This window comes from Sminthopsis crassicaudata, chromosome 5 (assembly GCF_048593235.1).
Source record: "Sminthopsis crassicaudata isolate SCR6 chromosome 5, ASM4859323v1, whole genome shotgun sequence".
NCBI lineage: Eukaryota > Metazoa > Chordata > Mammalia > Dasyuromorphia > Dasyuridae > Sminthopsis > Sminthopsis crassicaudata.
In genome coordinates this window covers 53,657,574-53,682,184 of record NC_133621.1, presented here as the reverse complement: position 1 = coordinate 53,682,184, position 24,611 = coordinate 53,657,574, and the positions used below count along the sequence as shown (strand labels likewise).

The 24,611-nt window shown below is 34.2% G+C and overlaps 1 protein-coding gene across 5 annotated transcripts in view; it reads right to left on the bottom strand.

Annotated features, from left to right (window-relative positions):
• CACNB2 (calcium voltage-gated channel auxiliary subunit beta 2) overlaps positions 1-24,611 on the bottom strand; it is a 379,562-nt gene that overhangs the window by 212,737 nt on the left and 142,214 nt on the right. Inside the window, exon 1 of one of the 5 annotated variants that reach the window (XM_074266792.1) lies at positions 3,054-4,721. The exons of the other annotated variants lie outside the window; for them this stretch is intronic. Coding sequence (XP_074122893.1) covers positions 3,054-3,134 — 81 coding nt within the window. The 5' untranslated portion in view covers positions 3,135-4,721. Of the gene's footprint in view, positions 1-3,053; positions 4,722-24,611 lie in introns of those variants that run through there. 5 annotated transcript variants of the gene reach the window in all.

Below are 24,611 nucleotides of genomic sequence, written 5' to 3'. Positions count from 1 at the left end.
ATGCTTTGTTCAACAGAAAGAACTTAAATAAATGCAAATTATGAGCAATAATATTTCATCCTGACAAATTAATATATTTTACATAATTATAATAGCTAACATTTATATAGTTACTATATAATACACAAATACCATACTATATTATACTATATAACAATATAATATTATAATATGCTTGCCAAAAAGGCCAAAAAGGCAGGGTAAGAGCTCACAAGGTAATCCATAAAAGCAATACAAGATACTCTCAAGGTCTCTCTTAAAAAATTTAGAATTGATTGTATGACATAGGAGACACTGGCACAATCTTGGGGTGTACCCTCATTAGAAAAGGTGCTGTGCTCTGTAAGCAAAGAAGAATTGAATTAGCTTAGAAGAAACACAAGATGCTCAAAGTTGGAGAATCTCCCCCAAATACTCAAAGGGACTATTTGTATCCAACCTGTGGCAGAGAATTCTGAGCTCATATCAGTCTGATCAGCCACAGTCAGACTTACTAAGTTTAACATAGTAATGTCATTTTGGTCCTCTTTGAAGACAAAGGGCAACAACCAATAATGCTATAATAGTTCTATATAGAAATAGTAATAATACTAATGTATCTACCATGTTCCAGATACTGTGCTAAGCACTTAGCAATTATCTCATTTGATTCTCAAAATAACTCTGGGATGCAGGTGTTATTATTTTGCTCATTTTACAGAAGGCAAACAGAATAAATTCCTTGCCCAAGGTCACATAGGTAGTGGCTGAAACTGAATTTGAACTCAAATCTTACAGACTCCAGACCCAGCGCTCAATCCACTTCCCCACCTATGTCAAAATGCTGCATATTTCTTTAGAGTTACATAAAAACATGAGATAACCCCCCCAAAAGGAAGATTCTCCCTCTCCCATTCTCCCCCAACCCAGCAAGATAACGAATGGAAAGTGAAGTAGATTTGGTATGAACAGATCTGGGCGCAGCTTCTGTAACCTGTTGTTAACTGCAAGCAATGTGACAGTGGGATGTGTGCCTTAATTCTCTTCTCTGGACTAGGAGGGAGTTGAATTCACAATTCTCTAATGTTTCTTTCCAGCTTTAAATCCTATAATCTCTAGAATCTATTTTAAAGAGTTTGGGTCAAAGGGGTCTTGGTAATGATGCGAAAACTTCATTTTAATAAGAAAGTCAAATGTAACCATAGGCATGTTTATGATGGTAAATCTCCAGTGAGAAATATTGCACTAATTTTGACACTCAAAATCTAATTAGCATATATTTTGAGGACAGTCATATTGAAGGTCAAAAATTTGTTAATTAGATTTCAAATCTAAGCATTTTGTACAAGTTTGCATTTTGTACAAATGTGCACTGCCCAAAGATAACAACTTTAACTTTAACAGTAATAATGACCATTTCATTATTTCTTAGTGAAGTGTTTCTAATAAGTATAAACCCCACAATCTACAATGATCAAAAGATTACTAGTGTTGCTTCCAAAGAGATTTTACCAAAAAATGGTAAATAAATGGCAAGCAAGGAAATAGTTTCTCACTTCCCAATATATGTTTTGAATTTAATAATAAGAAGAATTTAAGGATTTCCCCCTAAAGATAAAATGATACTGCAATTAATAATTAACAAAAAACAATAAATCATAATTTTCGAATTAAATTTGATCATCTCTATTTGCCAACTGCTAAAGTAAAAATTTTAAATAGAATTCAATTTCAAATTATAGTGCTTTGAATATTTCAAAAAATGTTTGTACAAATTTCATTTCATTTGAAAATATCCTGAAATATAATTCCACTAAACATGATCATCATCATTCTGACACTAAGCATAACAACTGCATTTGATTAAGTTTGCAGGTGGTTTCTGATGGCTAAAAAAATTGGTACTAGAAAAGGGAGCATTAAAAGAAGACAGCATAATGGGAATGATTTTTTTCCTTCTTTTACAGATTTAAATGGATCTAAGAAATAAGTCATTAATGTTTTAATAATTGCCAAATGATTTTTATTATGATGTACTTTCTGATATGTTTTGTATTTTGTACAAACAGGCACTCTCTGAGTCTTTATAATTGTCCATTCCAGCCTTGACCCGAAGTATGGCTGTCCTCAAATATCCCTGACAAGTGATCATCCAGCCTCTTCTGGCTATCTCAAGTGATAAAGAATTCACTACGTCATAAGGCAGTCCAATCTATTTTCAGACAATGATAAATATTGGGAAGTTTTTTAAAATATTGATACAAAAATTGATATCTCTGTTTCTTCCACACACTGATTCTGCCTCTAGAGATAAGAAAAATAAATCAATTTCTTCCCCCCAATCATTTTTGAAATATGTAAATATGGTAATCACTTATTCCCCCACCCCCAGTATGAAATGATCCTTAATTAAATTAACAATTATAGATCAGGTCTAACACACATGTTCCTAGACTGTTAGGCTTTCATTATAGATGCTATTTGATATAAAGAGACGACTTAGACATTTACAGTTAAGATATGCCTATTTCTATTTTAAGGTATCTAAGAAGAAATAATTAATGAAGAGGCAATCATTCCCAAATGACATTCTACTCACTTCTAGTCTGAAAATTCCACTTAACAGGAATCTGTTCTACAATTAGTGAATATAAGTGTCGATAATCTACTTCTAGGCCTTATGATAAGTTGTTTTTTAGTCAATTAAAAGCAAAAATTGGATGCCCTTGACTTAAGATCAGTATGAATTCTCTTGTATCCGTGATGAAAGTGTGATAAAAATAAATGATCCTGAAGCAAATCCATTTAAAAACTTTCTTCTATTTTTACAATTTATCAATCATAAAGGAATAATTTCCCCCATAGTTTCTGCTCCCAATAACTGTTAATAATTACCACATTGTTAAACATCATTTCCCCAAACAAATACAGCAGAGAGTTGTTCGGAACCATTTATTGTTACAGGGCATCCTAACTCTGAGATTGTTTTTCATGTTTTAATGTAACTATTTTCATCACTATTTTCATTGAATCACATCAGCCCAGGAGATACAAATAATCTGCTCCGTACTTACCCAGGACACATTTTTACTCTTGGGTGTCTTTAGCATGGCAACATGCAGTGCTGAGATGACCAACAACAACTCCACCAGCATGGAAAATCAGATGGAGGTAGATCCCACACGGCTTTGTTACCCAAATGTAAAAAGTTTCCTGATTTGCCCAACGCCAGCATGCTGAACATCAAGAAAGGCAGTTCTCTGAAATTCCATTATTCATCTTAGCAATAACCAGACCCAGTAATCTGACTGGAGTCAGCTCCCTGATGGATTCACCAAGCCAAGTCCGTCAGTGGCAGCAATGTACATTCATATATGCTCTCTGTGCTTCCGGCAAAGCCAGAATTAACTCTTCTCTCAGAAAACAGACAAATGCAATCCACATGAAACCATCAGAAATCACGGAAGTGTTCATCTCTCAGCTCTGAATTTGCAATTCTCCATCACCCCCCCTCCAAAGCTCTAGTGAAAGGTGAAGGCTTACAATCGTATTGAGAGATGGTTAGAGCAACTAGCAAGTGGAAGGCCTTGAAGTCTAGCTGCTGGTGACATCTATTTTAAGAGGCACCGGACTCCAGGACAGCTCCAGAAGGAGAAAAAAAGGGAAGATCTCAGTTTCAATAAATTATACATCCGCCCAGGTACAATGTGCACCTGTTGCTACCTTCTGCGCAGGCTCACGGTGTGGGTGCTCCTTTGGCTGCTGTTTCACAGGCTCCAAGTGCACCTGTTGTTGATGTAAGTCCTCAGTGGAAGGCTGGTAACCTAACAACCAAATACCGTTTGCTTAGAAGATAGGAGAAAGAAAAGCCCCAGAAGGGAGAGCAGAGGCAGGAAATCAGTGTGCCTGTTGGTTTCCCTTTGTTTCTGTGACCTTCTGTCCCTTTACTTTTAGCTCCTGTCAATCTAGATTAACAAAGTAGATCCAGGCTAAATTTTGCTACTATCAGTAGTGATTAGAGTGAGTTGATTGAAATCGGATTATACAGGGAGTCCTATGCCTAATACTCAGCAGGCAAGACAGGGATATTTGAAAACCAGTTCTACTTCACCTTATAACACTGACATATCCTGAAAGGGTCTGCCTGGAGTGTGGGTTGGTGAGAGAGATGGCTGTTCTACATTGGAATACACTAGGATGGTGATGTTTCTGAAAGAGAAGGGAATCCTGGAATCAGACACTTTGTAGAGATCAAATGGATCAATGGGCCATCTTCTCTAAATCTTTCCTTTTACCAATGAGGAAATCACATCTCTGAGAAGCTAAGTGATTTGACAGAGGTCAAAAATGAAGTGCTTCCCTATCCCTGAAGATGAATTAATAGTAGTTCCAAATTGTTGGATATCTTTAAAAAAGAAATGTGTCAGGGTTTAAGAATAAATCAAAAAAGGGCTGGAAATACTAATTATGTATAACCACTCAAGAAGGAAAATACAGTATTTTCCAAACATATGATGTAGAATACCACTTTGAGAAACAAGAATGAGCCAGCTATTTCCATCCCTCTGGTTAAATTTGGGCTGTTAACATTCTGACTGTGGTTAGATAATAATATTATTTTAAACCTTCATTGAAGTGATTTCCTTCTCAATAATGAAAGGAAAATTACAAGGTTTGACATGGTTATTAAAATTGAAATTGTTTATATAGAGTCAAACTATTCAAAAGAAGAGGTTTAAATCTTTTCAACTTTACCAGAAGATAGTCTTTTTTTCTTCTTTCATTTTCTCTTAAAAATTAGATGTTCAGTTATGATTATTTAGTCCATAATTTGTCCTCAAATACTGGAAGTCAAAGTAATCTGTAAACTTATTTTTGAAACTTTAATTACTTAAAAATAAAAATGAATTCCTTACACTTTTTGCCTCAGAGGCGAGGTAGAAGTAAAAGTTTCAGAATCTATCAAATATTTGTCCTGAATTTTTCTTCCTTAACTCTCTCCCCTGAAAACTGAGATTCTTCTGACTGAAATTAAGCTACAGGGAAAATATAATATAGGAAATTGAGGAATAATGTATTACAGAACAGTGTAAAGCCTGAATCAAAGGATCTATTCTTCAGATACTTCTTCCAAGATAGAAAAAGGGCCAGAAGTATATAATCAAAAGCTTCATCAAGATAAATGTAAAGATATGTTTAAAAGAATTGCATATGTTTAACCTATATTGGATTACTTGCTGTCTAGGGAGGGGAGAGGTGGAAAGGAAGGGAGAAAAATTTGGTACACAGTTTTGCAAAGTTTTATGTTGAAAACTTCCTTTGCATGTATTTTGAAAAATAAAATACTATTTAAAAATATAAAAAGCTTCATTATCAAAATATACATATCATAACTTAAGATATACATGGCTAATGCTGTAATATAAATTATCTCCTACTTTAGAACACAAGCTTACTGGAGAAAGGGTCCATGGCTTACTTCACCTTTATATCCCTTGGTGACATTTAGTCCTGGGCCTTGCATATAGTATTTTTTTTCCAGTTCTACCTTCCCTTCCTTCCTCTTCTTTTCTTCCTCCACTAAGAAAGCAAGAAAAAACAAAGTCCACTTCAAATATATATGGTCATGCAAAGCAAATTCCATTACTAGGAAGGAGGAGGAGGAAGAGAGGAAAGGAGGAAGGAAGCAAGAAAAGAAGAAAAAAGGAAGGAAGGAAAAAAGGAAAAGAGAGAGGGAAGAAAGAATGGAAGAAAAACAAAGGAAAAAAAGGAAAGGAAGGGGGAAAAAAACAAGAAAAAAAAAGCTTTAGTCTGCTCTGAATCCATTAGCTCTCAATCTGGAGATAGCATATTTCATCATAAGAGCTTTGGGATTGTTGGTTGGTCATTCTGTTGATCAGAGTTGCTAAGTCTTTTAAAGTTGATTGCCTAATATTGTTGTTGTTATATAAATTGATCTCCTGAGTCTTCTCACTTCACAAACAGTATCTGTTAGATATATAGCATAAAACTATGTTCCCTTCCAAAAAAAATAAGAGAACTAGTTTCTACTTTTTCAGTGTATATGTTCTTTCCCTCAGCAGAATGCCAGTCCCTCAAGAGCAGGGAACATTTCAGTTTTGTCTTTTTATCTCTAGCATCAAGGACCCTGCAAGTTACATAATAGGCTCTTAATGAATGATTAGTGGATTTAATTCAATTGGAAACATCAGTGATATGAACCATTTATCAACTAGCCTAACCTGTACTTCTCAGAAAGGGGACGCAGCTTCAGTACTCTGTAATGTCTGAGAGAAGCAGACCTAAACCATATTAGGCTAAGAGCCACAGGGGATAGCTCATTAGGAATCCCAAAGCATGATAAGGGAAAAGTGACTAGAAAGTGGGAGCCCAGAGAATTATTAGAAGACTGTTTGCATCAATATGTTGTTGTTGAATCATTTTTTTTCAGTCGTATCTGACTCTGTGACCCCATTTGGGGGCTTATTGGCAAAGATACTAGAGTGGTTTGCCATATCCTCCAGCTCATTTTACAGATGAGGAAACTGAGGCAAATAGGATTAAGTGACTTGCCCAGGGTTAAACAGCTAGAAAGCGTCTGAGGCCAGATTTGAATCCAGAAAAATGAGTCTTCCGGATTCCAGACCCAGCATTGTATCCAGTGGGCCACCCATATAAATAGAAACAAATCGTCCCTTTACTACATTTTAAAAATTCTATTAAAATTTCCAATGCAAAACTAGTTTTGTTGGCATGAAATAACAACACTTAAGGGATTGATTTAGGGTGGCAGAGAGTGAGCTAAGTTTGGTATTAGAAGTACTTGTGTGACTTTGGTACAATACTTTTTTTTTTCTTTCTGGTCTTAGGTTTCTTCATCTGTAAATGTGAGCATGAGAGTAGATCCCTTTGGAAGCCCTTCTTAGTTTGTGCTCCTCCAAGTGAGAGGGGATCAGGCCAGATCAACGGTATCAAATATACAGCCCCCAAACTAGATTAAAATTAATTGGGAAATATTTAAAAATACAATATAACATCATTACATTTTAAAACTAAGTCAAAAAGCAAGTCACAGGGATACAGAGATCCATAGATTAATGGCCTCCATTTCTATTTGAGTTTCACAGCCCTGAACTAGATCACCTCTAAAATTCCTCCTAGATCTCTCTTATGATCCCCATGATATGTTGTAGCAGAGATTTAAAATGAATCTCAAAACATGGCAGTTTCAATAGAATCTCTATGTGTCCCCTTGTTTACGATAGTCGCAATGCCTAGGGCAAAAACATACATTGCTTCCCTGGGCCACTATGATGGCCAGACCTTCCGTTAATTAAGGAGAATTTTTTATAACCAATAAACACAATTTGAGGGCATTAAAGCACAGAACCACTCATAGGGAGGGAGCAAAAATAACACTGTTGAACTCCAAGGGCTCAGTGTTGATCCTCTATCTAATTGCTGGACACACCATGGCAAATGGCTCTCAAGCAATAGCTGGCATTAGAAAGACCAAGTAGGAATGATTTTAGTTCTGCTTGTCATTATCCTGACCACTCAAATCACAGATTAGTTCTTACACACACAAAAACAACCTAGAATAACAGGCTTAATAACCCTTTGAACCACTAAAGGTGGCCATACACAAATAAGGTAGGCCCAAACATTCAAAATTAGGAGAAAAAAAGGAACATGTTTCTGAAATCCTAAAGACAAGCAGATATGAAACTGTTAGGTATATCAGGAATTTTTAAATACATTTATTTTAATTGGTTATATAAAATATATTTGCTGAATTTATTCTTTTGATCTATGTTTATGATCCTATAAAATCAGTTTCTTCTCTTTTGCACTGACATGATTATCATATTTGAAACCTTTTATTAATGGATAAATTTTGCAGTCCACTGAGATTTATCATATCTATCTAGAGCTTTTATTTATATGTACCTTGCACTGGATTATCTAATTAAAGCATAATGAATCCATTTATTCTACAAAGATTTATTACAGAATCACAGAAAATATATTAAGTGCCTCCTGCAAATAGCAAGTTATGCTAAGCCCTGGAAAACCTACAAATCTAGATATTGCTTCTTCCTTCATTTGGTTTACATATGACACAAAGTAATTATAATATACTTTACATGATAAATGAATTTGAAAGATATATACAAAATGCAGTTTGTAACTGTTGGAGGAAAATAATATTCAATTTGAATGATCAGGAAAGACTTCATGGAGAAGTTTCTGAATGCTAATTTGGCTAGAAGATAGAGGACAGAAGGATTATGATAAAGAGAGAATGGTAAAGAAAAGGGAACCCCAAATCATGGGTTTTTCATGTGGGACCTATCAACTCTGAGTGGGGAAAAATGTTTTTTTGGGATAAATTTATTTCTATATACATAATTAGTTTCCTTTGAAATCCCATACATCTTATTTTATTCCTTTAAAACATTATTTGGAGAAGTTGTCCATAGGTTTCCTTGTGTGGAACTCTGAATGCCAGAAAAAGGAATCTGAACCCTATTTATGAGACAGTAGGGATTGACAAAAGATTTTTTGAGTTCAAGAGTACAAAGCTATTGTTAAGTGTAAGGAAAAAATCCAGAATCTTCCTTCTACTTAATAGATCATGTAATCAGATAGCAAATATTTATTAAGAACTGAAAACAAAAGCATAGTAACTGTATTTAAGAATTCCCATTATATTAGGGGAAACAACTTGAAAATAATAGTATATTAAATGTAAATGGAAAAACTGAAAGATCTCATGTAGAAAGTGGGATTCAATTTGAAGTTTGAAGGCAGCTATGTATGTTTACATGTCTATACAGTTTATCTATCCTTAAAAGTTTTTATTACTTTTTAAAATTGAACTAAAAGGTGTTATTAAATTTAGATTGCTATATGCTATTCTGTTTGTCAGAATGACATTTTACGCTGAACCATAGAATTTGAGATACTGCTAAATAGTACAACCCAGTTTTCTCATCTGCAAAAATGGAGATAATTACCCATTCCTTCTCTTGATCATAATTTTGATCATCAAGTCAGGAAATTTAAGGAAAAAGCATCCTGAAACTCCTACAATATAGCATTGGATAGAAAGTGGTAAATGACTATAGACATGCAGAGAGCACGGGACACCAAGCCCAGGCTCTATACTTGTCATGTTGTTATTAGTAATGATGATGACAATGATAAATAACAGCATTTACATAGTGTCTTAAAATTTACAAAGCACTTTACATAATTTACATCAATGATTTTTAACATATATTTCATAATGAGAGAAATTATTATTAAATAACTAATTATTAATATTGGAAAGACCCAGGATTTTTTCTCTATTTCCTCTTTTGGAGATTAGGTTAAAGTTTAGTTCTCTGAAGGGCAAGGATGATGATGAGATGACAACTTGGGTAAGAGTTATTCAACTGGGAAAGCTTAAATCTCATTGGAAGGTTAAAGAGATTCAAGTCTAGGTTAATTTTACAGCCCATTGTGTTCTAGTCAGACAGATGAATCTCTTGTCTAGATCAGGGCTTCTGTGATCCCTTTTTGCCTGATAAATTTTTAGGTCTATAAATATATAAAATAGCTACACAAATCTAACATTTACTGATAATAAACCATAAAAAATTATTTTTAAATAATCCCTTGGCACAAATATCATTTTTATCATTTATTAAACATGAACGCAAATTTGCAAACTAATGAGATGGACGTATTTATTTACTATTACGTAAATAAATCTTGGTAGGATATTTGATATCTTTTGCTGTTGCCAATTTTTTCCACAATGCCTATATTCAGTCATGGGGATGCCACATGGGGTTTTGATTCACAGTTTAAGAAACTTTGCTCTAGATTGACCTAGATGGACATAGATAGAAATAAGTCTCCATCCAAGACTGAGTGATCAGTCATGTCCCTAAGACTCTCATTAGAATAAGCTCACCTTTCATTACAATATTCATTCTCTCCTCAATTGTTAACTAATCAGAATTGATTGCCATCTACTAGGAACACCCGCTCTTCCAAGGGTGTATAAATGTCAAGAAACATCTAGGAAGGGTCTTTGGTTTATGAGAGATAGCCAGATAATGTCCTTCTATTATTTGCTAGCCACAATTAATAAAATGACCAATTAAATTATGTCTCTCTCGACTTTTTCATTTGCCACAATAAGATTAAGAATTAGCAGCATGTTGTCATAGCATTGTACACAGAAATTTCCCCATAAATCACTTAATATCTCTGAACTCTAGTTTTCTCAATTTTAAAATGAAGATAATGGCACTTTTCTAATTTTCCTCATAATTTTGATCATCAAATCCAGAAATTTAAGGGAAAGCATCCTAAAACCTCTACAATACTATAAAAATTAATATATTATTATCATGGGCAGTAAGGAATAGCAAACTATTCCAGTATTTTTGCCAAGAAAACTCCAAAATGATGTCACAAAGAGTTGGACATGATTGAAACTACTCAACAACAACAACAAATTATTATTATATACTGGCTGTCTCAAAAGTCTGTGCAGCAAAACATTAGCTTAAAACATCACTGAGACATAACTAAAAAATAACTTTTTGTTATGTTTTATAAGAGGCAGCATGGCATAGTAATTAGAAAACAAGGCCTTAAATCCAGAGAGACCCAGGTTAAAGAATTTGCCCCTGACATGTTACATGGAAAAGTCATAATATTATCCTATTGGCAAATCTCTATGACTATAAGTGGTAGAGAAGATACTGAACTGAATTAGTAGGTAGAATTTTCTCATCTAGAGAGTTTCCTATGTCAGAGAAATAAATCACAGGTCTGGCCTTTAATCCTGTACCTACTATAACTCATCTGAGAGCATTTGCCCATAATTACAGCTGGCAGTTGAAGAGTACTCTATAACAGGGCTTTCATGTACATGATCTCATTTGTCTTTTACAGAAACACTGAAAGATAGGAAATATACCTAAGAGACAAGAATTATTAATAACCCTAATTTACAGATGAGGATACTGCAATTTGAGAGGTCAAAGGAATTGATTAACTTGGCAGAGAGGGTCAGTGGCTAAGCTGTGAGTAAAACTCATGTCTCTGGACTTCAAGGTCAATAATATCCTTTCATCTACATTTCAGTGTCTTATGCCCAAATTTAGATGACTCAGGGCCATTCACAAACAAGTATCATGTCCACACATGGTGAAAGACGAACAAAATGGCAAACAAGAGAAAAATAAAGGCAAGAAAGGAATAAAAAAAGTAGCTGAGAAAGAGGTTCTTCCTGTGGGGAAAAATGTCAACAGTAGCAGAATCAATCTATACTTCATCAGGGATTCCTTTGGCTAGTTGCTGTTTAGCTGTGTCCAGTTCTTCATCATCCGATTGAGGGTTTTCTTAATAAATATACTAGAGTAGTTTGCCATTTCTTTCTACAGCTCATTTTAAAGATGAGGAAACAGACAAGCAAGAAGTCTCTGAGTCTCCTTTTGTTTTTTCCTGACAGAAAAACTGGAGAGATTTGCAATTTCCTTCTCTAGTTCATTTTACAGATGAGGAAATTGAGGCAAATAAGGTTAAGTGACTTGTTCACATAGCTAGGAAGTGTTTGAGCCCAGATTTGAATTCAGGAAGATCAGTCTGTTATTCCAAGCCCAATGCTTTGCCACCTAACTGCTCCTTTTGCTTAGTTTAAGTCAGAGGATCATAATTGTAGAGTTACAAGGGACCTAAAAGCAACCTAACCCAATCTACTTCACTGATAATTTTGAATAACTAAATAGCTTTCTGTATTTAGAAAGGGCCAATATGATCATTTTGTGAATGGGGCCCAAATTTCTGCAAAAAGGCCATTAGAAACCACAGGCAGTCAGGATTGGAAAGGGCCTCATAGATCCTACATTCCCATCTGTGTGTGAATAATAATCTCTTCTCCAGTATACCAAAAAAGTGAGCATCTAGCTTTTCTTTGATGACCTCCAAGAAGAGGGACTATACCACTCCTAAGGCAGTATATTTCAATTGGGAATAGTTTTCATTTTTACAAAGTTTTTCTTCTTCCCAAAGTCTGCACTCAATGCTTAATTCTTGAGACAGGTTGATATGTTTATTACCTCTTCTTCTATCTTATGGCCTTTCAAATACTTGAAAGCAGATACTGAATCCTTTCTGTATATACTCTTCTCCAGATTAAATATTTCCATTGCCCTTGATCTATCCTCAATAGGCATGACCTCTGGGCCCTTTGCCATTCTGGATGCCTTCCCTCTGGATATGCTCCAACTTTTCAATATCTTCCCTATCAGATGACAACTAAATGTTGGTTTGATTCAGTTCAATCCAATGAACATTTATCAAGCACATACTATGTGCAAGGAAATCATTGTATCAGGCTCTAGAGATAAGATGATAAAACCAAATACAGTTTGTTTTCACAGATCTTACACATGGATATAAATTAAAACAAATGTAAAATAAATTAGAACATAATTGCGGGGCAGCTAGGTGGCTCAGTGGATAGAGCACCAGCCTTGAATTCAGGAGGACCCAAATTCAAATATGATCTCAGACACTTAATACTTCCTAGCTGTATGACCTTGGGCAAGTCACTTAACCCCAGCCTCCCAAAAAAAAAAAAAAAAAAAAAAAAAAAAGAACATAATTGCACAGGTGAGATTCAAATAAATTATCATGAGAAACCTGAAGAGGTAGAGTCTAGTTCTATATAAGGGGGAAATCACAGAATGCTTAATAGACAATAAGGTACTTAGGAAAAATTGCTTAACTTTGTAACTCTCTGCCCTCAAGAAACTTAAGAATCTAGTAAATCAATAAATTATCTTTTTTTGGATTGTAAATCCTCATGAACAAAGCTCATACAAAAGTTGACAGAAGTTGCTATAATATATCAATGTACAAAAAAGGAGTAATTGATAATGATGATGATGATGGGAGCTGCCAAATGATCTTCAGAATTACATCCAGATAAAAAATATCATGACAACATAGCCTAAAGGTAATGAGGACATAAATATGGTTAAATGATAAATTTTTTAAAAAATAATAGTCTAATCCTACAATCTTATTAATTTGAATAATGGTCACAAAGTCACTCTTTCAGCTTCCATTGGTGATGGAGAAGAGAGGGTCCATATAGCAAACTTGGTTGAAATTCTTCCAAGAAGAAAAGAACTATTTGTCTTCAGCAGTTTTGGACTGGCTTTTAAGAAGACAGCCAACTCAATTCAGATCTGATTAATTCAGTCAAATAAGTAAATTAAAATGTCCTTAAAGAAAGGGGGGGAAAATCTGTTTGAAAGAATATATTCTTCTGAAATTGATGAAATTTTCAATGACTTTAATTTCATATACCTCTTAGAATATAAAAACCCAGTATATTTGCAGAGAAAGTTCCCAAATACACAATTAAAAAGGGATAATTAGGACTCTAGGCCCTTTTTTTTAATACATAGTAACCCTTAACCTGATTTACAAACAAATAAAACTTTAGAAAAGAAAAGAAAAGCAAAGAAAATAAATGATTACTATATTTATTTCTCATATTCAGTTTTAAATTTTCACTCCTACTTTTCTAGTCCAAAGCCTAATCATTTCTTACTGAAATTATTCTAAGTGCCTCCCACCTGGACTGCTGATGAATATAACAATAAATCAGTTGGGATATAATGAAGCTGGAGTGAGAATGAGCAGAGGGGAGGGATACATGAAATTTACAAGATATAATTGAAAGGACTTGGTGACTGATGGACGTGGGAAGATTAGATAATTATTAAAAGGGACTTGAAAATAGATGACAGTAATGGTAAAAACAAGAAGTTAGGGAAGGAAAGTCAGAATAAGAAGAATGGGTGAGGAAGAAGAAAGGGTTCCAGATCCTCTAGAGGATGCTGAGGTTCAAGAGTGGGCTCAAACAGAAGCATGCAACAGAAGAGGCAAAAAAGGACATTGTGATCAGAAAGGGGAAAATTCTGTAATTTCGTGGTAGAGTCATTTCCAGGGACGGTGAGAGATAAGATAAGACCATTGATTGTCTCATGGGCTGCTGAGGAAAAGTAGTAGTGAAAGTCATTGATATTGAGCAGACTGATGAACTTCAAGGATGGAGTTTTAGATGGGTCCTCAATATCCTCCTCTCCTTTGGGACAACTTCCTTAATCAATTGGGTCAGAAGAAATATTTTCTTCTTTTCAACTTCTGGTGTGTGTGTTTTTTTATTTATTATTTGTTCCTCAATCCATTTATTCCACATGTATTAAGCATTTATTATGTATAAAGAATTATACTGGCATTCATCAACTGCTTTGTGTTGTATTTATCTCCTATCTCCTAGCAAGTAAATGCAAAAACAGATTACTTTTGGGTAAAATGCTATTAAACACTAAATACTTGAAATTGGTGGATTGAATAAAGGACTACACTTTGCTTTGATAATCTAGCTCCCATGCTAACCATTTATCCTTTCTTACTCTCATCAGTAGTCTTGTAGGTGAGATCTAGGAGAAGATGGTATACTAATATAAAGAATATAACACTAATATAGAAAATATAAATGATATAAACACATTTTTAGAGAAGTCCTCTATGAAAGACCAGGGTAGGTGCCTTCTCAGGTCTTTTTAACTCTAAGAATTTGTGCTAATGAGATTTTCAGATTTCTTGTATTTTTGCTAGAACAATATCTTACAAGACTGAATCAACAAAAATTTGTGTTTCCAGTATGATAGTATATAAATTGAATACTCATAAGAAGAAAATTAAATACTAAATCATCAAGAACTTATTGAGTATTCCTCTTAATTCTAAAATAGGGATAGGGAATGTCCGGACCATGAAATCACTTGCTAAGGCAACTTCAGGTAATGATGAGTTGAAAGCTAGGTACGGCAACCTCCCACTGCTTGAGTTAATAATTTTGGATGGCCTAAGAATGTTGTTATAAATATTCAAATGGCCCTTGGCAGAAAAGGGCTCTCCATCCCTAAGACAATGCAGCAAAGAACTATATTTTAAACTATGAGAGAAATGTCTCTTATGACACAAAAGGCAATCCTAGTGTTTTGGAAAACTGGCACTTTCCCATTATCTATGAAGTGTTTTCTGCACTTCCCTGAGAATTGGTTTGGCTTTCAATGGACAGTGCTTAAAATTTTCTGAATTTGAGTTTCCCATAGAAAAAGAAGATAGAGGTTGTCATCGGTCATATCTATGCAGGCCTAAAGAAGCAGTGGGTGCAGAACTTTAAGGCCCAGGGTCTCACCAAGGGGAAATCCACCTGTCATGTATTAGTACTCATAGTAGGGCCTGCTTGCTGCTTATGTGAACAAACCTTAGCTGACTCATCCCTCTTTCCCCAGGGCAGCAGGTGGAACCAAGGACCTGACTCTTGACAACTGCTTGCCAACACAAGCCTTCTGCCCTGGTCAGGATGGTTTCTTTGCTGTTCCCTGTGCATGTCATGTTTATTCCTATAATTGTGCCCTGGTTCACAATGTTCCTTCCTCTAAAGTACCTTCGTTTCTATCTACCCAAATCCCATTTGTTCATAAAAGAATCTCTTCAAAAGAGACAACATATGGAAAGCACTTTGTAAACCTTTGAGCTTTATTTAAACTGTAGCTATTATTATTATTATAGGAATCATTCTTTCCTGAACTGTTCCAGTGCAAATGAATCTCTTCTCTAAATAAGTATTTTACTTATTACATAGCTGTGCAATTTTTAATTAGTTAATAAGCATTAACTGCTTATTATTTGCTAGACACTGCTGTAAATACTAGAGATAAAAAGAAAAGAAAGAAGCAGTTCCTGCCTTCAAGGTACTCAAAATTTAATAAAGAGATAAAAAGCAAATATATACATACAGACTAGCAGTATACAAAATAAATAGGAAATAAGTAACAGGGTAGGCATGAGAATTAAGAGTGATTGGGAAAGGCTTCCTGTACAAGGGAAGACTTCAGTATATGATATTGTACCAATTTTTTCTGTTTTTTTTTTCATGTATATAAATTATGTTCCCCCAACCTGACCATAAACTCCATGAAAAAGGGTTGCTCCCTATGCATTTCCCAGCTGACATAGCACAATGCTGTATTACTGTGCTGTATTACAGGCACTCAACAAATAACACCTGATTCATTTTCTTCTTACAAACATTCAATTAACATCTCTCCAGTTCTGGGAATATAAAATTATTTTGCTGAATCAATGTGGCAGGATTATATTTTGAAGAAAAGTCTCACAAAAATCACAGAATCTCTGCTAAAAGGAACTTTAGAGATGATCTAATTCAACTTGTGTCTCAATTTAAAGAATCTGTTCTACAAATTCCCCCAAATGGTTTTCTATTTTAGTGTGAAGAGCACCTAGGTAGTATCATAGTGCATAGAGTTCTGGCTGGATTCAGGAAGTCTCATCTTCCTGAGTTTATCATATGCTTATAAACTCTATGACCTGGACAAGTCACTACCCCTGTCTGCCTCAATTTCCTCATCTGTAAAATGAGGAGAAGAAAATGGAAAACCATTTCAGTTCTTTGCTAAAAAAAAAAAACCCAAATCGGGTCACAAAGATTCAGAGGTGACCAGAACAAATGAACAACAATATTATTAATTTTGAAGATCTAACATTAAGAGGAATTTATTATGGTCTTTATACTTTGGGACAGCTATGATCCTTTTCCTCATCTCAACTGACCTCCATGAAACTTCCCATCACTCTTGGTTTTGCATTTGCTAGCCAAACAGAACAAATTTAACCCTCTATCCATGTAACAACTCTTCAGATAATTGAAGACAATCATGATATCTTTCCTAGCCCTTCTCTCCTCCAGAATAAATATCCCATGTTCCTTTAACCAATGGTTCAAGGCCTTGAGAATTTACTTTACTAACTTTCGTTGAAGGTCCAAATCTCAAGCCCTTCCACCATTGTGGGCTACTTTCCCACATAGAAAAATAGAATACAATATTCCATTATGTTCCAACTAGGGAGGAGGCTATACACAGAATGTGATTTCAGTCTTCTTCGTTTTGAACATGATTCTTTTAATTCAGGCTATATACATATACAATACCTTTCTTGGTTGCCATATACATTATTGTCTATATGGAGCTTCCAGTTCATGAAAACCCTTTAGAGATTTCAGAGCAAGTGCTATCCCCTACTGAACACTTATGAAATTATTTTTTTTAAAAGTAGAAATGCAAAAGTTTAAATTTGTCCCCATTTGATTCTCTCTCATTAAATTTGGTCTAAAGTCTAAGCTGCTGATATTCTTCTGAAACCAGGCCTTGACATCCTATGTTTAGAGAACCTTCCTCAGCTTTGTGTCATTAGAACATTTGGTAACCTCATCAAAGTTATCAGCAAAGTCATTGATATTCTGTAATCACTCATTTTCTCATTCATTTGGTATTGAGAAAGGGCAGTTCATCTCAGCTTGGTGCCTTACACCAGCTTGAAAGATGTCCATTTCCTACCATGCAATGGCCTGACAGAATATATAGTGAGAAAGGATGTGAAAAATGAACTCCTTTCTCATTTCCAAACAGGTGTTTACAATGGGACTCAGTTATTTTTGTCTTTTTTAGGTGATTCTTAAATGCCCCCAAAAACCGTATTAAAAAGCCAAAAATAAGTTACTTTTAAAGCATATGCCACTGAAGATTATTCAAACACTCTGCTCTATTAACTAATAAAGAATAGTAGACTGCAGTTGGACTTTCACCAAAGAGTCTTAATTAGCTAAAAACACATTCTTGCCTTTATCTCCACCTTGTGAACACTTGTATATCAATGAAAGACAGAAAACAGGAGGCAAGAGTGAGACTATTAGATAGTGGAGAGGGCAGAATGCTAGATGTAGTTAGCAGTTCAAACACTTACTTCATTGAGTCCAGGCAATTGCTAATTTCTTTCAGCCTCAGTTTCTTTATTTGAAATATTGATAACAATTATAGTTCTTTCACTGTACTTCACCTAATGGAGAACTTTTATGTATTTTACAAGAAAACTTGAAAAAAATCATTTGGAACTTAACAAAACAAACAAACAAAAAAGCTTTCTTTAAAATGACCAAAAAGAGTGTGACCTTGGCAAAAATATAGCTTTTGAATTAAGTTTACTGTGTAAGTTCTTTTTGGAGCCACTTTAGACTAAACAACTGAATGAAAAGCTCTCTCCTAGTTACAGCTCCATATTGCCTTAAGCTCCGTCCATCTTAAAAAATTAAGCTGAGAAACATCTGGTACTTTATACATCTCCCTTGAACATTGTCACTGAAATATTAGCTCAAGAAGCCAGACATTCAAGGCAACAGCTGCTTAGATTAAATTAATTTCTACCTCCATATGAATTTTGATTTATTGAACTTTGCCATAAGTAGTTAATTCTATAGCCTTGAATTATATCACAGGTTCATAAGCAATGCCAATTACAAAATTCACTGCTGACTGGCAAGTAATTACTTTCACCTTGTAGACTAACCATGTTATGCTAAATTTGGTTAATAATTTCAAAACTTAACTATCCTGAAACTAATATGGTTGGACTTTATGGGGTGTGAGGATTTTTCTCCAACTGTTGACAATATTAGATAGTGAAAAGAATCAAACTAAAACAAAAACTTGTTTTAACCTGCTAGGACCACAGATTTTAAAATTGAAGGGTCCTAGAAGGTCACTATTTTACTCTTTCCTTTTACAGATTTGGAAATTGAGGCTGAGAGAGTTTATATCACTTGCACAGGGTCACCCAAGCTACTGTCAGAGGCAAAATTAGAATTTATGTCTTCCTAACTTCAATCTCAATATTATATCCATCATAACATTTTTATTTTTGAAATAGACACAAGCTTCTCCAAATAGACTCTGTTGGATTTTTTTTTAAAAAGCATTTAAAATCATCCATTCCAATGGCTGAGATAGGCCCTAAATATATTCCTCAAGAATTATGCATGGCCAGTTGAATCCATAAATGAGATAGTTTCTTTATAACAGCTAAAACAGTAATTTGTGATACAAAATAAAAAATTATATATCTATTTGCATAAGAGCAGAGTGCCTTTAAATTTGATTAAATAACCTGCTCAGTTACAGAAAAAAATTCAAACCAGGGCTTAAAAGAGAATGAAGTTAATTAAAAATAAATTTTTGAATTAAAATAATTGAGTATTATTATCCACTAGATTAAAAAATAGGTACTGTTGGTTAGCATAAAGATTCAACAGCTAATCAGCATGGAATACTGAAAAATAAAATAGCACATTGGAAAAAAAATCCCGACTTGGTCAAAAAAATAACTGGATTTATACTCCATCTACCACATTCAATTAGTCATAGATTGTCTCTGGGCCTCAGTTTCCTTATTAGTAAAATGGAGAAAATAATATTTAGCATTACCTCCCATCATCCCAGGTTTTCTTGTTTTATGAAACTTAACACATCATATGACTGATAAATAATGTCATTATTAAGATTTCAGAACTTATCAACATCCAAATGAAACCAAATTAAATCAAAGTCTTAGTGTAGAAGAAATTAAAGAAAATTATAACTTTTTGCAATCCTTCAAAAGTTATAGCAATGAGGGAGAAAAGCCATTCTCTCTTCCCCTCTCACCTTCTCTCTCTCTCTTTCTGTGTGTGTGTGTGTGTGTGTGTGTGTGTGTGTGTGAAGTGGAAGCAGTAATTGCTTCTTAATTGTGCAAAATTTAATAAGCAGTTACTCTTCTTGATTTCTAGGTTAGTCCAAGATTTAGAATTCAATCCAACAAGCATTTTAAAGTCCCTACTTTGTGCAATATACTGGGGATGCAAAAGTGAAATGACACTAATCCTTGTCCTCTTAGAGCCTATATTTTTCCATTTAAAGCTTTTTATTTTCAAAACATATGCACAATGGCAGAAACTAGGCATGGACCCACATTTAACACCACATACCAAGATAAGATCAAAATGGGTCCAAGATTTAGGCATAAAGAACGAAATCATAAATAAATTAGAGGAATATAGGATAGTTTACCTCTCAGACTTGTGGAAGAGGAAGGAATTTGTGTCCAAAGGAGAACTAGAGACCATTATTGATCACAAAATAGAAAATTTTGATTACACTAAATTAAAAAGTTTCTGCACAAACAAAACTAATGCAAACAAGATTAGAAGGGAAGTAACAAATTGGGAAAACATTTTTACAGTTTAAATCTTACCTGAGAATATCAGGTATTTATGGATTAGTTCACAATTTATATTGATTTAGGAATATTAGCAAATGTGGACATCTTTGTATTTTATGATATATCTTTGAACTTTTCATCAGATGATTAAAGAGACAAAAGCCATTTTATGAGATTTTATTTTTTTATCATTCAAATATTAGGGACCACTTGAGAAATTTCAGTCCATATCACTAAGAAAAATTGGTGGTCAAACATTTGTACTCTAATTTGAAATTTGCTTGTTTGTGACCATAATTTAAGTCTCTAGTATAAAATAAACAAATAAATCGGCGTTAATCTAGGCTTTACAAAAGCAAAGGGGAAAATGTCAACAAGCAAAGCCATATGTTATAGTAAATAACATGAAAATGAGAAAAGATGATTTCATATAGTAGCAAAATTTCTTTTAATAAAAGTTGTGCTATATAACAAGATAACTCTCTGGATATAGTAGTTTCTTGGTTCCCAGTGATTGGTATTAATTTATATCCATGTCTGTGATATTTCCTATTTATTCATTATAGAATAAAACTTCCGTCTTGAAAAAACAATATATTTATAGGATCAGATTCGAGAAATAATTCATAGAACTGAACTATTTAAGGCAACATCAGCAGCTATATTTGACCTACAGTATACAGAACCCGAAATCTGGCAGTTAATTGAATCCTTTAAGAGGGATATCTAATTAGGGGAAAATATACCAGAGCAAGTCAGAATTATTGCTTCTTTCTTCAGATAGTTACAGAATAAAATTTTTCACAGTGGGATTTCCAATGACTTTGAGACATGATAAAATATCAGATTACATGTACAAGAGCAAGAAAAAAAGCCTATGAATGAACATGGGATAAGTAATCAACACAAGAAGATTTTAAGAGAGGGAGAGCAGCTTAATTTTTTATGGTGCTGTAAAGGGAAAGGAATTATGATAATTAGTCTTGTCTCAACTTCTCATTCTGAATGCACTGCCTGCCATTCATGACCCTTGAATTCTATGCACACTAGAAAAACAGTGTTGCAAGAAAACATTCAGGGAAAAGATGATAATCAAAGAAATACATGAATGTTCCCTGAACCTAATTGAAGACAAGGCTCAAATATCCAAATCATGAATGCCTTTTTGGGTTTGAAGCAAAGAATAATAGCATTTTAAGTGATAATGAGCATATTATAATCAGGGCTCATAGACCAAAATCTTGCAAAATCCATTAATTTCTTTTCTGATAAAAAGACAAGGATTTTCTAAAATTTATTTCTTTAAAGCCATATTGTTCATTTTTAAGTTGATCACTGGAATGATAAGGCCTCTAACTTTACAATGTTATGTGTTTTAAATAACCCAGCTCCTTAAATGGTGATTCATGAGCCCATATGGGGTCTCATAACTGAATTTTGGGAAGATGAAATTATGCTTATTAGTAAATGCTTGATTTGTATATCTATTTTATATATCTATAAACTTGAGGAAATGTAAAAATTTCTCAGGCAAAAAAGGCTGGAGAATGGAAGCAATTTAAGAAGTCCTATTTTATATAATATGTTAAAACATGCCCAGTTTCTCCTTTAAGGTGATTGGGAGACCTGAAGAATGGGATACCACAGACATATAAAAATATTTCTCCATCAGAGGTAAACATCAGTAGTCCACCTATCTCCCTGGTTTTTTTTTTTTTTGATCCCTTGTACAATCATTCACAAGTTCTGACAAGGCTACCTTTGAATCTTTATTAGAGATGCCATAAAGAATAAAAGTTGATATAGTGGTTAGAGCACCAGCCTTGAAATCAGGAAGACCCAAGTTCAGATCTGGCCTCAGACACTTAACACTTTCTGGCTGTGTGACCCTGAGGCAAGCCCCATTGCCTCAGGAAAAAAATGAAGCTGTGGGTAGTTAGGGAGCATAAAATGTTTGAACCAAATGAAAATGTAAGGATTATCCAGTCTGATTCCTTTCCTCCTTTTATAGATGAAGGAATGGGCTTTCCCGAAATTTATAAAGTAATTACAGAATTACTTTAGAAGTTAAAGGATTTGACCAGTCATACAACTAATATCAAGTTAAGTGTTCTTGGCTAAGTCTGGATATCTATTTGCTGAAAAAATATCTAATGGGATCTTGGACTTTTTATTTCTTAGTCTCCAGGAACAAAGATGTGATACTCTTTTATAGAATAGGGGTTATATTGTATTCTCCCTTGCCCAGACTGTATCTGGAACATTTGCTAAGTTCAGGGCTTTCCATTTTTGGAAGCACAGAGATATAACTTGGAAAGGAATTGGAGTGGGACAACCAATATGGTGAAGGGTCTTGGGTTTTTGACACAATGAACAGATAAAACAATAGAAAATGTTTAACGTGGACAAGAGAAAACTTAAAAGTAGGCATTGTGGGTCACTTCACTTGTTCAAAGGACTGTCATTAGGATGAGGGATTACATTTGTCTAGAAGGCTAAACCAGGAACAATGAATAAAACTTACAAAAGCAAACTTGGTGTCGGGGAAAGCTTTTAAATCATTGGAATGATTTAACCTCAAGAGAGGTTGAGATCCTAACTGGAGATCTTGTTGGGTATTTTAAAGCAATCAATCAATTAATAAATGATTATTAAGCATCTAGTATCTGCCAGGCACTATGCTAAGTACTGGGGAATTAAATGAAGGAAAAAAGGAGATAGTTCCTGCCTCAAAGAGCTCACAATTCAAAGAGAAGACAACAAGCAAACAAACATAGACTGATTTTGGAAAGGGTATTCTCTTTATGATATGGATTAGTTTGGATTCCAGTCACTAGAATTCCTTTTAACTCTGATGTTTCTGTATTCTAATAGGGCCCCTAATTCTATAGGATTTCAATGTCAGGCTTGTAAACATTCTTTAAAATATTTCGATATGGGGAATGGCTGAATAAGTTATGGTACATGAATGTAAGGGAGTATTATTGTTCTATAAGAAATGATGAGCAGGATGAATTTGGAAAAGTCTGGAAAGATTTACTTGAATGATACTAAGTGAAGTGAGCAGAATCAAGAAAACATTGTACTAGTAATAACAAAATTGTGTGATCAACTGTGATGGACTTGGCTCTTCTCAACAATGCAATGATTCAAGGTAATTCCAATAGACTTGGGATGGAAAATGCCATCCACATCAAAGAGAGAACTATGGGCTAAAGAGCAGTATTTTCATCTTTTTTATTTATTTGTTTCTTGTATTTTTTTCCCTTTTGATCTGATTTTTCTTACACAACATGACAAATATAGAAATGTTTAAAAGAACTGTACATATTTTTAAAAATATATTTTGATAATTATATTTCAGCATAATTGTTTTCCTTTGTAATCCTATATATTTGATGCATTTATAAAAGTCATTCTGAGAGGAGGTGCCAAAGTTTCCAGACTGCCAGAAAAGTCCATGACACACCAAAGAGATTCGACTCTTTTCCCCCAACAGGGGGATGTGGGATCCAGAAATGGTAACACTTACAGGTAACGAACATCTCATTCTATATGTAATATTGCTAAAGTTTATTCCCCCAAGAAGATTAGTTATAACAAAGGAATTTATAAACATTTATCACCAATTGATCAAATAATAAGCACTTATTATATATATTATTATAATTATTATATTTTTAAGTAGTTATTATGTGTCACACACTGTGCTACACACTGGAGAGACAAAGTAAAAACTTAACAGCCTTTCCCTAAAACTTAAATTTTAGTGACACATGCATATATATCTAAAATAAAGATGAGTCAAGGTATGAAAAGAGTAAGAGAAGGAAACAAGGATGATTAGGAGGAAGGGAAAGAGGAAGGGAGAGAAGAAAGAAGAAAAGGAGAGAAAGAATGGAAAGGGGGAAAGAAGAAAAAAAGAAAGAAAAGAGAGGATGGATAAAGGGAGAGAGGAAAAAAAGGAAGCAAAGGAGAGAGAAAGGAAGGAAAGATTGATTTATTAAGCATCACTATATGTGAGGCACTGTGTTAAATGCAATACAAGTATTAGCTTAACTGATGCTTATAACAATCCCAGGGATGTAGGGTCTATCATTATCCCAATTATCTCTTTGAAATCACTTCATAAAGAGAATTAAAAGCAACCTAGAGGAAAAATGGATTCAAAACTCATTGTGGAAATCTATAAAATACAGAATGGTGTCCAGTCTAGGAGCCACACTTCACAAACGTGCCTGTCAGCACTGGAGTTGAGGAAATGGAGTTTTAATGATTTACCCCAGATAACACAGCTCGTGAGTATCTGCAGCTAGATTAGAACTGTGGTTTCCCTCACCCCAGGCCCAGTGCTCTGCCCATTGTAGCCCCTGCAGGTGGACCTGGGAAAGGCTTCATATGGTAGTTAATTCTTCATTTGGATTGTG